General features: G+C 55.2%; 1 protein-coding gene across 2 annotated transcripts; it reads right to left on the bottom strand.

The window, feature by feature from the left end:
* Positions 1–1,315: 1,315 nt before the first annotated feature.
* On the bottom strand, positions 1,316–10,951 carry Slc16a3 (solute carrier family 16 member 3). Of its 2 annotated transcripts, XM_021213366.2 has the most exons (6): positions 10,868–10,951; positions 5,895–5,987; positions 4,680–4,923; positions 4,160–4,303; positions 2,968–3,735; positions 1,316–2,220 (listed from the first exon to the last, which is right to left on the bottom strand). In XM_021213366.2, the coding sequence occupies exons 3-6, from the start codon at positions 4,900–4,902 to the stop codon at positions 1,943–1,945; spliced, it is 1,413 nt and encodes a 470-aa protein (XP_021069025.1). In that variant the 5' UTR covers positions 4,903–4,923; positions 5,895–5,987; positions 10,868–10,951; the 3' UTR covers positions 1,316–1,942. The 2 variants fall into 2 exon arrangements, with proteins under 2 accessions (XP_021069025.1, XP_021069026.1); XM_021213367.2 differs by lacking the exon at positions 5,895–5,987.
* Between the last annotated feature and the right edge of the window lie 4,974 nt (positions 10,952–15,925).

Below are 15,925 nucleotides of genomic sequence, written 5' to 3'. Positions count from 1 at the left end.
ATATCCTTTTATCCAATTGGAAAATATCCCAGTCCAGGAATGGAACCGGATGGAACTAGCTGTTCATTATAGGGCCTGCTACCCTGGGGCCCCATCACACGCGGGCCTGAGGGGAGCCTTGGGGCCACCCAGCATACCCAGCATCTCCACTGTTTCTCCCCTATGAAGAACTTTACTAGAAAGTGATCCCATCATCATCTCAGTGATTGCCCATGTGCAGAAAACCTGACCCATTTTTGCCATTTCCTGGCTGCTTCATGTTCTCATCACATGCTCTGGGTGCAAGCATGGGATGACACAGGTGGGAGGGGCAGCACAGCCTACTGCTCTCATCCAGGCTGAGCCTGATCAGTACAGATAGCTCTGGGAGCCTGCCCCTCCAAGATCCACTCTCCACAGCCAGGTCTAGAACTAGGAAGCCTGAAGCCTGGCGGGGGAGGGGAAGGCTGGGGGCGGTGCTGAGAGTAGGCAGAGCAGGGATGTGGAGAGGCCCCAGTGTGTCTACACAAGAATGCTACCCACTTACCACCACTTTGCTTCTTTGCCTCTGGGGCTTGGCCTATCCTGAAGCCTTATGTCCTTGCCATTGCCACTAGCTCTGGTAAGGAAGGCAAACTAGACTCTGAGGATGCATGTGACCACTGCTGCTACCAGCAGTGCCCACCAACTGACCTCCTAGTACAGAGAACAGACCAGATGGGAGAGGCATCCCAGAGTGAGCAAGGCCAGACCCAACATGGGGCATGGGAGGCTGGGCCCAGATATGAGCACTCGCCTCCTTTTCCTTGCAGAGGAGCAGGGACATGGCGTCTCTCCGGCTGCACGCGGCCCGCCAAGGTGCCCGCTGCCGTCCCCAGCGCCCACGACGTACCACCTACTGAGGCGGCCCCAGCGGCCTCTGACCGGGCTTCCAGCCACACAGGCCGCCACTGGCCACAGGGCAGGTGGGTGTGAGGTGCCCAGGGCAAGCCCCGAGTGCTGAGCATGGGCTGGACAGAGGTCAGCAGGTGCTGACCACATAGAGAAATTTACCAGCTCTCCAGAGGGGCGAATAAACAGAAGGCAGGAAACTTATGTTGGAAGCCCACACACAATGAACAGCCTATGCTGTATCTCAGCTCACCCTTGGGGGTTCCCCATGGCCTCCAAATGACACCCAGGCACCCCTCTCTAACATGGGGCTCCCTCCCTTGCTATTCCCCTCTCCCCCTTTCTTCCTGCTGTATGAATGCTGTGGCTATTTAACAAACCCTAGGGCAGCAGAGAATGTTACAGCAGGCAGAACTGGAAGAGCTAATGAGGGCCAGAACCACTGTTTAAGAATCAGCAGTTTGTTATTTAACAAAGGGTGGGACTCAGGGTGAACAGACCACTGCCCAGAACCACACAGCTCCTAGAGACAGGCCCTTTGATGCTCCTCCCACAGGCAGGTCTAGCTCTGCCTTCTCAGGTAGAAGGACTTCTTTGTCCCCTAGACAGAGATGGACAATTGGCAATGAAGGAGACTAGGGCTGGAGTTGGGGGTAGGATGGCGGGATCAGGGAGGATCCTGCAGGCAGTGTCCACCTGCCAGCCTGTCCTAGCCCTGCCCTCTGATTAAAAGTCGTGTTGTCTCCTAAGTGTGGGTTTCTAGGTCCTTGGCCACAGTGGAGGGGTGGGGAGGGGGCGGGAGAGCCACAGGCTGCTTGGGCTCAGCAGGCTGGGTCCCTGCTTTAGGCGGCTGATAACTGTGGGCCTTCCTTGGCTTCACCGCAGATCCACTTTGGAATGACAAGGTTCCCACCCCACCACCTCTCCCCGAAAAACACTGACCCGCTGACCAGGCAGCCAAGAGCTGAGCCGATGGCCCCGCCCGCCTCAGCTGGTCCTGTTTGTGAAATAAATATGAGCGTTGCCAGTCTCTGGGCCTCTTCCCTGCTCCCTGCCCGCCTGGCCAGGCCGCTCACACGCTGGTTTCCGGGGTATGAACCACCTCCCCATTTTTCTCAGGCTCTGCCTTCAGGAAGTGCTCCACCTCCCTCGAGTCCACCCCCACGTCCACAGGGGGCTTGTGGAGCTTCTCCTCTGAGGCCACCTCCTCAGGCTCTGTCACCTCAGGCCTCTTCCTCTTCCCGATGCAGAAGAAGTTGCCCAGCAGCAGCACAAGGGAGGAGGTGAGCACCTCGGCCCCCGCCAGGATGAACACATACTTGTAAACTTTGGTTGCATCCAGCAGCTTGCCTGCAAAGAAGACCCAGGTCACTAGATGCTCCGGGGTAGTGCCCCGCCTCCACCCTGGGTCAGGGCTCCATCTCCTGGCATTGAGGAAGTGCCTCAGATGTGCAGTCATCCTGTCCAGTCACCCTGTCCGTCTTGATCTCTATCCCTAGTGGCACCCGCCCGGCCCTCTCCAGTCTCCTCTTCTTTCTCCTCCCCATGGGAGCAAAGGCTGAATCAAAAAGGATGGATAGAAGTGGCCTTGAGGGTTTGTACACACAGGGTTTGTCACAGACTGGGACCCCTAGAAAGAGACATGGCTTAGGGCTTAGCCAAGGTCCTTTGTATCTAGTAACTGAGGACCCCAAGACCACTCTGGGAAAAAGAAGGAACCAGAGGGTGTAAGGTCAGATAGAGTTCCAAGTCCAGGATGGCCAGGCTGCCCTCTACAGCCTAACCTTCAACGGAGTGGTTTGTCTTTTTTTTTTTTTTTTCAGCTGGTCTTTAAAAAGTAAAAGGACCAAAGTAGCAGACACTGACTGCCCCATTCCCTTGAAAGCTGCCCATGTGGTGTGCAGACTCGTGAGCCTGCCACCAGGCCCCGTGTGTAGAGGTGTCAAGCTTATGCCTGTCCTGACTCTGAGCCAGTACTTAGCTGCTGGGACATCTGCTGGCCCCAGTCTCCTAACGCCAGGTACAAGAGGAAGGGGGTGACCAGCTCCTCAGGGAGGCCAGGCCTCGCCCTGAGTCTCCCCTGCCAACAGCACTCACCTCCTGATGGGGGTCCGATGAGCACAGCCACGGCCTCCAACAGCAGCACGAGACCAATGGCACTGGAGAACTTCTGAGTACCCACGATAGCCATGAGCACCTCAAACTGTAGTGCTCCCACCATGCCATATGAGATGCCAAAGAAGATGCAAAAGACCACCAGGCCACCATAGTCACTGGCTGTGGAGCCTGTCAGGTCAGTGAAGCCGTTGAAGAACATGGCAAAGCTGAAGAGGTAGACAGAGTAGGGCCGCACCTTCTTGAGGCCTGTTATGAAACCAGCAGTGGGCCTGGCAAAGATGTCGATGAAGCCCAGGATGGTGAGAAGGAAGGCGGCCTTTGTGTCGGGCACACCCATATCCTTGGCATAGCTCACCACAAAGACTGGAGGCACAAAGAGTCCCAGCACCATGATTGAGGCAGCCACAGCATAGATGAGGAAGCCGCGGTCTCGGAAGACACTCAGGTCTAGCAGGCGCTGAGACGGCCGCTGGGGTCCGCGGGGCTCAGTCCCTCCGCCTGCCTGCGGTGCCACCAGCGGCCTCATGAGCGCAGCACACACGCAGCAGTTGAGCAGCAGGCCCCCCAGGATGAGGAAGCCACCCCGCCAGCCATAGTGGTCCTGCAGCAGCTGCCCCAGCGGAGACAGTGCACAAAGGAACACTGGGCTGCCTGCCGCTGCCAACCCATTGGCAATAGGGCGACGCTTGTTGAAGTATCGATTGAGCATGATGAGGGAGGGCTGGAAGTTGAGAGCCAGACCCAAGCCTGTAAGAGAGGACAGTATAAGATCCCCAGACCTCCAAAGAGGGCAGCGTGAGACCCTAAGATCCAAGCCTACAGGGAAGGCAGTGTGAGACCTCAGGACTCAGATTCCCAAGCAAGGCAGCTTAGGCCCCTGTGTCTCCCCAGACCTTTGTCCATGCCCCAACTCCCCTGGACATGGGCTCCAGATGATGAAGAGCATCTAATGGGTCTCAACGTCCAGGCCCTCAGACACCGGCCACTCATCCCCAGCAGGGCTGTCCCCACTGCTCTCATGGACTATTGTGGATGGGAAGGAAGGCTACAGCCCAGGGGTCCAAGAGTCCTCAACTTTCCCCCAAAGTTTGGAACTGATTGATGAGTACAACTGCCATAGCCCACTCATCTTTCCTGACACCCTGAGGTCTGCAGGTCCCACCAGACTCACCAGTGATGACCCCTGTGGTGAGGTAGATCTGGATAATGCTTCTGCAGAAGGACGCAGCCACCATTCCCAGGGACGCAAAGAGGCCGCCCACAAGCATGACGGGCCGGCAGCCAAAGCGGTTCACACACACACTGCAGAGCGGGCCTGTGAGGGGAAGGTAGCTGAGGGCAGGCCCAGGCCTCCAGCTTAGCTCTGCCCTCTCCCTGCCCACCAGAATATGACCCGCCCTCAGCCTAACAGGGGTGCTGAGCACGGGGCAGGGCGGGGGGTGTGGGGGGGTCAGGTCCTTAGTGCAGACGACTCATGGACACTAGACATGGCTCAGCTCCTCACGATGCCCAAGCAGGGCAGCAGGCATCAACCACCTTTGAAGGAACTGCTTGTGGAACCTGACCACTGGGAGTATCCGCATAACCCACCCACTGAGACAGAGCCAATAGTTCTCTGGCAAGATCACCTCCCCGCCCTGCGATTTAACCCACTCCCCCCCAACCATGCTCCCTGTGGCCCCCCACCTCACCTGTGCCATACAGCATGGCCAGCAGGATGGAGGAGATCCAAGCTGTGTCGCTGTAGCCAATCCCAAACTCATGCATGAGCTCCTTGAAAAAGACGCTGACCGCCTTGGGGAAGGCGTAGGAGAAACCCGTGATGATAAAACAGCCAAAGAGGACGGCCCAGCCCCAGCCCCCATCGGGGGCCTTGATGCCGGTGGGACCCTCGTCCACCACAGCCCCTCCCATAGCCAGGAGGGCTGCTTTCACCTGAAAGGAAAGAAATGGCGGTGACTTGGGTTGCCAGGGTGACCATCTCAGCCACAGCCCAGCAGAGGAGGGTGGGGTCAGAAACAGGCAGGGCACCTGGAGAGTGCCAGCATTGGCACCTGGCTGCTCCAACAGCAGCTCAGCCAGGGGCAGCCTGCTCCTGCTGGCTCAGGGCTCCCACTCCTGGCTACCCTTAACTGGTATCTTGGGAAGCTGTCTAGACCCCTCCTCATTCAGTTGCCAATCCCCACACAGGTGGCTATAAAGTACAGTGACTTTGGGCTCAAGCAGCGTTCTACGTTACTGCCTGGGAAGAGCAAGCCCAAGAAGTCAGCCTCGCTGGCATCTTCTGAACTCTCACTCGGCAATCTTGGCAATAACCTGGACTTCCTGTCCCTTTCGGGGCACACTCTTGAATCCTCCCCTAGAATGTCTCGGGTGGGTATCCAGCACTCTGCCCACCTCTGAGTCTAAATTGGGTCAGCCCTGCCCTGCTCTCCTCCCCCTGAGAAGCTACTCTGAGGATTGCACTGGCTGACCAGGAGGACGTGCCTCTAGAGCATGATGAAGCAGGCTGTGTGGTATCTGAGGGGGGCTTGCTTCCCAGTACCCCTGGGTAGAGAGATTGGTAGCTCTAACTCTGCCTGGAACAACAGTGTGTGACATTGGCTTTGCGGAGTAGCTGAAGATCCTGATGTATTCTGGGAAGGTCTAAGATTAGGGGAGAACAGCCAGTCATGGCAGCAAGCAACTCACATCCTAATCTACGGGAACGGGGGTGGGGGTGGGAGGTGGGGGGGGCTGACCCAAAGCCCACACCCACCCAGCGTTAACTTCCCTTTTCATGAATTTCAGGGCCTTACTGATGTGAGACAAAGCATATCTGAGAGCTAGGACCAAGCTTCTGTCTGGCCAGTGGCACCCCAGTCAGTGGTCTCCTAATCCCACGTTAGCTTCATCCCCCATCTCACCAAGAGCTGAGCTGGAACGAGGGCGGCCTCGGACCTGAGTATTCAGTCCAGCCTACTTGTCTCTCCACAAATGGTGTGCTGCCAAACAGTACTCTGGGGAGAGAAAGCCATGATGTGTAGAAGGGCAGCTTGCACTGGGATGGAAACTCCTGGCCAGGTGACCTGCCCACCGCGGTAGCTCAACCTGGAGGGCTGAGCATGGACCTCTGGGCTCCAGCCCTGCCCCCGACCCCACAGCTTTGCTGGCTTTCTCCTGCAAGCAGTCCTGTGATTGGGTCACAGATGTCCTAGGAAGTCCAGTGTGACTCTCTGTCCAGGTGTCCCTGGGGCTCAGAGAGAACACACAGCTCTGCTAGGAATGCACACCAGCCTTCAAAGGCTGCACCCTACATCTGACCACCTGGCCCTGGCCCAACCTGAGCCCCACCCCCAAGACTCACTGACAGGACATGCTCAGTGGGAGCCCCAAGTGAGCCCCAGAGCCCTCTTATCCATTAGCCCTGAGTTTGAAAGGCCCTTAAGATTATTTAAAAGGGAGTCTTTAAAAACTGGAGTGGTTATATTTTAGATATATACCATTTAGAGATGAAATCAAAAGACGGAAAACATGAGGATCACCCTAGGCCCAGAATTTAGGTCATGGAGAGGATGGGGTGGGGGGAAGCATGGCCAACTCAGTGGGGGTTCAGATTGTGGCCTTAACAGAAGTTTGCCTTTTTTGTCTGCCTGTCTGTCTCTCTGTCTGCCACCTGTGCATGTGTGTAGACAGTATTCATTTTGTAGCCCTAGATGGCCTTGAACTCTCCTAACTGCTGGGATTAATTCTGTTGCACTCTTTAAAATAAATGCAGGGTGGGCCAGATGGATCACTGGGTAAAGACACCTTCAACTGAGACTGACAACCTGGGTTCAATCCCCATGACCTACATGATGGAAGAAGAGAACGGACCCCTGCAGGCTGTCCTCCGACCTCAAGCAATGGCGTACACATACAGGCACATACGTTCCTGGGCCCCCGCCCTCCCCCGCATATTCACAAAATAAAGATTAAAAAAATAAAATCCAGTTTCCATGTGAAACAAAAAGAAGAGCATGCCCAGAACCAGCCTAACTCTGGACGCCTGAGGTCCCCACAGGAGCCTGGGCTCCCAGCCCCGAGCTCCTGGACGCCTGAGGTCCCCACAGGAGCCCGGGCTCCCAGCCCCGAGCTCCTGGCTCTTATCAGACATACCTAGCACTTGTCACGGTACCAACAGGCATTCCAGTCTTTTGAAGTTCATCTACCTTTGCTTGTTTATTATAAAGGTTGGCCTTCGCTGGAGCTCTGAGCCATAGGGGACAAACGGGGACATAATTACTTGCTATAGATGAGGTGCCCACTGAACTAGGGTCCTAGAGGGCAGTCAGGGCCAGAAGAGTACCCGTCCTGGGACTTTTCTGTCCCATAGCTGCCATGGAAGGCTTACACAAGAGGGGCCACCTTCAGTGCCAGGAGGTGACGGCACGAAGACAGAAGCTCCTCGCCAAGGCCCCGCACCCACGTTGTCCTTACCCAGTCCAGGCGCTAACTACCGTAATGGCACCTCACCAGTGCCCACCCCAGCCTGTCACCAGAGACCAAGGAGATGACAATTTCCTAACCGGGGTGGAGTCTAAGCCTGCTATTGGGCCTGCTGTTTACGACCCAGGCCTGAACACATCCCAATAGAATTAAAAGGCTAGGATACCCAGCCTGCCTCAGAGATGAGGTCCACGGGGTAACGGAACATGGACGGGCCAGAATGCAGGCCCTAGGGATTCCCTGTCTGTCTCCACCAGGGCCCCACCCCCAGCAGCGTATCACATGGGCACACCCTAGCTATCTGGCCTTTCAGTGACATTTACCCTCCCAGGGAAGCATGTGAAGCAGCCCAGAAATAACTCAGCCTCCAGGTCACAGAAAACTGATCTGGGGACGGGGGCTGGGTCAGGAGAGGCTCCGGGGTGCTCCCAAGGGCTGTGTCTTATGACAGGGGTACATGGAAGTCCTTTGGAACAGCCTTTTGCATCTGAGGGCCTGGACTTCATCCCTTTCACCAGCTGGGGTCTTCAGACCTTGACTCCCAGTTCAAGGGAGGCAGACGAGGTGCCCATTAAGTGCCTGTCACCAGAGGAGGGAACCAGCCTTGGCCCTGCCTTTGTGGTCAAAGTAGGCGGCAGGAACTAAGGCAACTACAGCCCTTGTGTTTCGCTGCAGATCCCCAAAGAACAAGTAAGCCAGCTGAGACCAGCACCCAGTATCTCAGGGTGGCGGGGGCAGGCGGTTACTAAAAGGCCCCCTTCCAAGTTCCCTCCCTCCCTCCCCCTACCATTGTACCAAATAAATAAATAAATAAATAAGGTGTAGCAATGGGCCTCTCCTCTCTGAGCCCACCAGTGTGCAAAGGTATACCATGGAAAAGTCCCTAGGGGGTTTTCCTGGAGAGGCCTCCGTGGGCAGCAGAGGATGGGCCACAGCCTTGCCTGGCTCTCCATCCGGTCTCTACTGGCCTGCCCATCCTCCAGTGCGTGCCTGGCTCCCCTGTGCTTTGTCCTGTCAGCTCACATCAACTTTGCAGGGATCAGTGGGATAGAAATACTGTCCTTGTTTGCCAAAATAGACACTGTTGCCCAGAGCCAAACACCACACCACCTCAGCCCTGCGATCCCCCCTCTTGTGAGGAACCTTGGCTGTCACAAAAATGGGGCAGCCCTAGGGACCTGCTCCGGCTTAATGTGGGAGACCCTTCTATGCAAGGTTCCACCAAGGCCCTGCTGAGGATTGCACGGGCCACTCCTCCACAAGAGCATCTTACGGAGCCCTCGATTCCATGCAGCCCTCCTCCCTAAAGCCAGGAGTCTCGGAAGTCATAAGCGCCCTCCAACTCCCATCACTGTCTGGCATAGAGGAGATACAGGTTTGGAGATGGCCTAAGTATGGGTGGGGGTGGGGCTTGGATCAGAAGGCGGCAACCGACTGGAGGTAGTGGTCCAGCCGACCTGGGCGGGGTTCAGTGAGTCGGGTTAGGGAAGGAAGCTCCGCCCAAGCGGACTCGGGACGTGGGGGACGTGACCGCGCCAAGGGAGGAGCCGCTGCCGTATTGCCTGGAGTAGGCGGTCCTCCTCTGCTTCTACCGTACTTGCAGCTCACTGCTCCACATGCCCTAAGACTCACCCGCAGATTCTCTTGCAAGGCGAGCCAGTTCATTCTGCCCTTCACGAAAGCGAGCGAGGGCGCGAGACTGAGCCTCTGGGATGCTAAGATGAGCTGCGGGTCTCTCAGCTAATTCATTATCCATCTACCCCCTCATGGCCCATTCCACTGATGGGAACAACCGCCAGAAGTCTGCTCTTGCCGCTAGGGCGGTCTCCATTGCTAATCTGCCCCTGAGCAAGTGCTCAGTGCCAGCTGGACCAAGGCCTGGTCCAGAGGTCTCCAATTGCTTAGCATCACCATCCAGAAAGTCCCGCATGGGGCCCCAAGGTGCCGTCTGCTTCTGGCCCTCACCAGCCCTCCCCTTCCTGACCAGTTCACTGCAAGACTAGAGTCCTAAATTCCCAGAACACCGGCATACTGTAGGGTCCCACGCCCTGGCCCCTTCCACATTGTTTCTTGATGGTTCTAAGACCTACTGTGCTTTCTCGCTGCCCCTCGAAATTTAGGCGTCCAAGCAGTGAGATCGTTTTTTACGGGGAGCAAGTCCTGCCCAAGGTCACTGGTGATGTGGCCAAGTCCATCTTGGAACCAAACCACTGGTTATTCAAAGTCCTTGCCAAGAAGGGGCCACATGTACCTCGGTAGTGTCATCAGTGCCCCTTGAGGGGTAGACCCATCCTTTGCACACCATCCTAGCTGTGCACTAGTCACTGCTCATCCTGAGTTGAGTGCACACACTTACAGCACTGTCCTCATTCCTCAACACGGACAGACCCAACACCCACGGGACACTAGCCAACTTTGGGCCTGTACAATGATGCCAGGAGCCCTCGGGGATAACCTGCTCCCGACACAGTCCATCCCCAGCTTTGGGAAAGCTAATGAGCCTGTGTTGTGGGGAGAGCCTTGCCGTTTACGCTCAGATCAACCTGTTGCCCTGACTCAGATCGCCACAGAAAGGGTTCCTGTTGGCCTGGACCCTGCTGCCCCCTCCTTGCTTGTCACCCAGATGCCAAACACTATCAGCTGTCCAGAGTTAACCGCTTTCCTTGCTCTTGAGCCTGTCTGTTGACTGGACCAGCATCCAGGCAGGCGCCTAGTCAACCCACTTTTCAGGTAAGAAAACAGACCGTGTGTCTGGTTTTCCTACCGGATGAGAACAGAGCAAAAAGACCCCGTTCTTCAGGGAAACCCCACTTTCATGTGCCTAGTTTGGGCTAATAGTGTTGGCTAGGTAAAGGTTAATGAGTTTAAGATGGTAGTAAAAGTGGATGTAAAGAGATGAAAGAACGAGACCCGAGGGCATTCCGAAGCGCACGTGTCCCTCTCTCTCTCACTGGGCGGCCTGCTGACGCCCGCTGGAGATTCGGGGTTCCAGGAACGCTGTAGCATTCCCACCAAATATAGCCCAGGCTCCCCGGCCGTCCGGCCACGCTCCAACCCTCTTGGGCCGAGCTATTTATACTCTGGACGTTTGGTCGCCCGGGGCAGCTGCCTCTTGGACGAAGCCCAGCCCCCGAGGGCTACCGGATGGATAGATGGCTTCTACGAGGGCAGAGAAGCAGGATGCAAACGCGCAACTGGGTGTTAAGAGCCCTTTGGTGGAGCCGCAATGGTGAGAAGGTTCTCCAAGTCAAGAGAGAATGGGGCTGGAGAGTCAGGAGGGGAGAGGATCAGGAGCCGGTAGCTCCAGGTCTGAATCCGGCACCTGATGATCGAAGGCCCAAAACCCTGGGCGACTGGAGGGGGGGGGGGGTCCCTGTCTCGCTCCGCGCGCCAAGCATCCCGCCGCGCCTACCTGTTACCACCAGCCGCTGTGTCTGCCTCTGTCCGCCTTGGCTGCCCGGCGCCGCGCCGGGGGCGACTTTAAGTGCTCTCATCCGTCGCGCGGCACGTCCCCCGCGCACGTCACCGCTGCCTGGCGCCGCCCCTGCCCTCCCCACCCGGACCCCGCGCCGCTGCCGGAGGGGGCGCCCTGGCCGCTGTGCCCCGACGGCGCGGACACTGCCATTCTCCACTTAACAGGGAGACCAGGCTGGAACTCGCTCTAAGGGCGCCCGAGGCCCGGGCCCCACCCAACGCAGACCTTCTCACTGTTCTCTTCCGCGCCCTTGGGCCGTGACTACTCACCTCTGCTTCCCATTCTGCCCTCCATTTATCACCTCCCAAGGCTGGGGGCTCCTTCTAGATTCCCGCAAGAGAGTGGCAATGTCCTTGCTATCTCCAAGACTTGCTATCTCCTTTTGCCCTCCAGACCCTGGCCTGCTGGCCTGCGCCTTCTGCCAGGTGGCACACACCCCCACCACACCTCATGCACACAGAGCTCCTGCCGCCTGCCTACTTCGGACTTTCGCCCCATCCAAACTACCATACCTTGTTCGTGCCTCAGCCTGGGCTATTGCGTGGCTGTGGCAACTGTCTCCCCTGGTTGGGAAGCAAGACCCAGGCACCTTGGACTGACCGGGGATCTTGGGCAAGGCTGTCAACCTCTCTGAACTTCCGTTTTCCCCTGTGGTCGGGGCCCTGCAACAAAGCCAAATACAGGCACTGACAAAGCCCTGCTCTGTCACCCCTCAACTCCTATAGAAGTGATTTTTATGGGGGATTTCTGCTCCACTCTAGCCTGTATAGCTCCCCCACACACACAAAAAAGACACAGAAACCTGGTGGGTTTGTTTGTTTTTGTTTTTTATCAAGACAGGCTGACCTGAAACTCACTCTGTAGACCAGGCTGGCCTCGAACTCAGAAATCCGCCTGTCTCTGCCTCCCAAGCGCTAGGATTAAAGGCGTGCGCCACCACCGCCAGACTGGTGTTTTTAATAACAAGCTGTATGCTTAAACCAGGCAGATTCTGAGATTGTTATAACATCCAAGTTATAGGCGCTGAGTCTTGCCAACTGAGTCTTGCTGTGTCTTGCTGTGTTTGCTCTGCCCCATGAGTGTCCTCAGAGCGGATTTTCTCTTGGCCATGTGCTCATGGTCCATCCTCCAGCACCATCCTGCCTCATGGCAGGCCTCTTTCTTCCCCTGCCTTTTTCCTTTTCCTGGTCCCTAGCAGAGATACCCCTACTCATCTCAAGCTCCACCCAGGCTCTAGCCTTTTACTGTCCAATCAGAAGGTACTGGGGAGCATTCTTCACAGCACATTGGTCAATACGCTGCCCATGTCCAGACTGCAACCTTGGGGCACAGAACTCTTGGGGCATCTGAATACTCAGAGCACAAGAGCAATCGATCCCAGCATCATCTCCCAGTGTGGGAGATGAGGACAGGACAGCAGCTTTGCATGCTGCTCCACAAATGCTGACTTCCCCGAAAGGAACAAGGTTGGGAGAAAGTAGAGTCATTCTGAGCTGGGAGAGTTCTTTCCACTCCTCCGAGGGGTGCGAGGGGTGTGGCATCAACCCCATGCCACACAATAGAAATGACCGGGCACTTTGGGTGAGGAGGTAAAGAGGCATCTCGGAGCATGGCCTTTGGTGGACAGGGCCCAGGACACTTACCCCTGAGCGCCCAGTCCATCTCACTTCTAATGTGGTTCCTAAATGACCCCAAGTCCCCTGAAGCTAGGAAATTTTGATAATAACTCAACATTAGACAAAGATCTCAACACAGCCAGAATGGGAAAGGGTGACCTCCGAGTCCAGAAGGTCACAGCTGCCCATTCTTTTGACCGTGGTAACGGTGGTGGGGAGGTGGGGCACCATGTGCCTTAGCTATGGCTCCCATAGTCCACCATCCTGAATCCTTACCTACAGAGATGCCCAACCTGGTAAGGCCAGCTGCTCTATCACGTGTTAACTCTCCAATTGCCCTCCAGGAAGAGTCATTCAGACTCCACCCCTGCCTAGGGCCTGACTGTTATTCAAAAGGTGCTTCAGAAATCACACTTGTGAGGACCTCATGGCCTACAGCAAGTGGCACTGTGGGGGGGGGGTGGCAGGGGGGAGGGAGGCTTTGATCTTTAGAGATGGAGACCTGTGACAGGTAGCTGACAAACTTCAGCCTCAGTCACTGGGTATGTCACAGATACCCAGACACCTTTCCACAGATGCTGGGGCATAGCCAGCTGTGCTGGCCACCCCCACCCTGCCTTCAGACCAAATAACACAGTGCTCCCAACAGGGAAACAGAAGGCAAGCCAATGCTTCCAGGGTCTTGGTGCCTCCTCCTGTCTCCCAAAGGTTAGAAGCAGCACCATCGATAACCATGTTTCTGCAGACTTGGCGACCTAGTCGCCCTAGAGGACCCAATAGTTCGTTTTCTGAGTTAGAAGCATTGAGGACCTAGAACCGAAGAATAAATCTGTAGTACAGCCGCTACAGTTCTGTGGCTCACCTAGCAATGATGTGAGAGCTCTCTTCAGACCTGGATCTAGTGTCCAGACTACCCACCATGACCCTGTACCGGCCCAGGATGTCCCCGTCCCAAGGGAAGGTACTTGGGAAGATGTAACTATCCCTGGTGAGGTGACAGTTTCCTAGAAACTGCACAGAGATCCAGTCAGATCTGGCCCTGTCCTCTACACTCCTTGTCCTCCCAGACCGCCTACCCTTTTCACCTCTTTCCACTCCAGTCTACAGCTTCAAGTCCCGTTAGGCCCTGGAATGTGCTCTGAGGCAACTCAGTGCGGGAACCCTGGGGGACATGGGCTTTCCCAAGATCCCTGACCCTAGGAACCATGGGATGTTAAGGATCTATCACCAGTCTTAAGCAACCATCCAGTCTCCCAGACGGCCTCCTGGCTCCTCCTCTGTCTCCAAAATGATCTTAGAAATAAGGACAGAGTTATCTGAAGGTTCCCTGTCAGCTACCCCAAGGTGGGTGGAAGGTCAAACCTCCTCTCCGGTCAGGAACAAGGAATGTTTCAGATTCTGTAGAGCCAAACGGATGCCACATTGGCGGCCCATGGGGTTTCTTCACGATCAACCTGATTACAGATCGTCACTATGCCTGGACAAGCCTGCATGAAACACCCAGCACCAGTTGCTACCCCATGATGGACTGGGGCCAAGACAAGCTGGGTCAGGTAAAGAAAGCCAAGTCACTGGGACAAACATTCCGTCCCAAGCACAGCTCCCCTCCTGAGATCTGCAGCTGCCTGTCTCTTACTCCGGCTGCCTGGGTGAGCTCTGTCCAGAGGATCTAGGAACACTTGAAATCTTTACTCCACACCAAGAGCACTTTTTCTCCAGGCGCTTGCAGGAATAGTGGGTTACAGCCTTCCCTGGCTCACTCATAAGGTTGCTAACACCTCCCAACATGCCATGAAGTGCCATTAAGTTATGAATCAATCCATTCCTAGAGTCCATTTCTAATGATCCACAAACCTCCCAAAAGTCCTGTCTCTGAACAAGGCCACACTGAGTCACCACGTTAAAGCATACAAGCCACAACAGGATCTCAGATGGCCCCATGACCCCAAGTGTCCACAGGGCCTGGAGGGTCAGCTTTAGCATAGCTGTCCACGGAAGATCTCGACAGCAAGAAGGGAGAAGGAATACCAGGACCAGAGGAAGCAGCTGGGTGTAGACCATTTGAGGCAGTCAAGTGTCTGTATGAGCAGGACATGCCCCACAACTGAGAAAATCATCCAGTAGAGAGCAAGATGCAGACTTAGCAGGGTGGGGCTTTGTCTTCCTGTTAGGATTGCTTGTATACAAAGGGGTGTGGTAGCACACACAGCAATCCGAGAACCCAGGTGTTGAGTGTGGAGTACGAGGCAGTCTGGGCTAAACACACACACACAAACACACACACACACACACATGCACACACATATATGCACATATATGAAGCCCCCCGTCTTGAAGGTAAAATTGGGATGGCTCACTAGGAAAATGCTTTCTGCACGAGCATGAATGTGGGAAATGTAGAAGATGAAATGTACTGTCTTCACTATCAAAGGGTTAAATGAGACCATGAAAATTTCATCTATAAAGAACTTAGTCAAGACAGAATCTGAAGAGATGGCTCAGTGGTTAAGAGCAGTTGTTGCTTTTGCAGAGGACCCAGGTTAGATTTCCAGCACCCATATGGTAGCTCACACCATCTGTAATTTCATCCAATCCCAGGGGATCCAGTGCTGTCATCTGACCCCCAAGGGCACCACCAGACGTGCCCATGAGCATATAATACACGCAGGCAAAAGACTTATAGATATAAAATGATAATCTGAAAAAAAATTAATTTGTTTACTTTTATTTTATGTGCACTGGTGTTTTACTTACATGTGTGTCTGTGTGAGGGCATCAGATCCTCTACAACCAGAGTTACAGACAGTTGTGAGCTGCCATGTGGTTGCTGGGAATTGAACCTGGGTCCTCTGGAAGAGCAGTCAGTGCACTTAATCACTGAGCCATCTCCCTAGCTCCCGAAAAAGAAATTAGTAAAGACATCATCTGACAAGAATCCCTCCCCAACTCAGCCCCTTTCCAGGATAAATGTATGTGCTCAGGGGTGGCATCCTGTCCTTAGGTGTAGCTCCTTGCTGATCAGGTATGCCATAATCCCTTAGAGAATGTGAGGCTGAGCTCTGACCAATCAGAGTGAGGGGCAAGAACCCCTTTTTTGCATTAGGAATAAAACCTAGCGGGAACACCTAGGGATGCCGGATTGCTAGATTTATGTTGCTCTGTATCCTTGTGCAAAAGCGAAACTTTTTTGCCTTGCTGAAATTCTTTGGATTGTGTGGACATTTTCTTGCGACTCGTTTCTAGCATTAGAACCTGAGCCTGAATCCCAAGAACCAATGTAAAAAGCAAAGACTGTCTGTTTGTGTCTGTAACCCCAGCAAGATGTGGTGGTGGTGGTGGTGGTGGTGGTGGTGGTGGTGGTGGTGATGGTGGTGGTGGT

The sequence above is a fragment of the Mus pahari genome, chromosome 14 (genome assembly GCF_900095145.1).
Source record: "Mus pahari chromosome 14, PAHARI_EIJ_v1.1, whole genome shotgun sequence".
NCBI classification, from domain to species: Eukaryota; Metazoa; Chordata; class Mammalia; order Rodentia; family Muridae; genus Mus; species Mus pahari.
The sequence above is the reverse complement of the archived record's forward strand: the minus strand, read 5'-3'. Positions and strand labels throughout refer to the sequence as shown.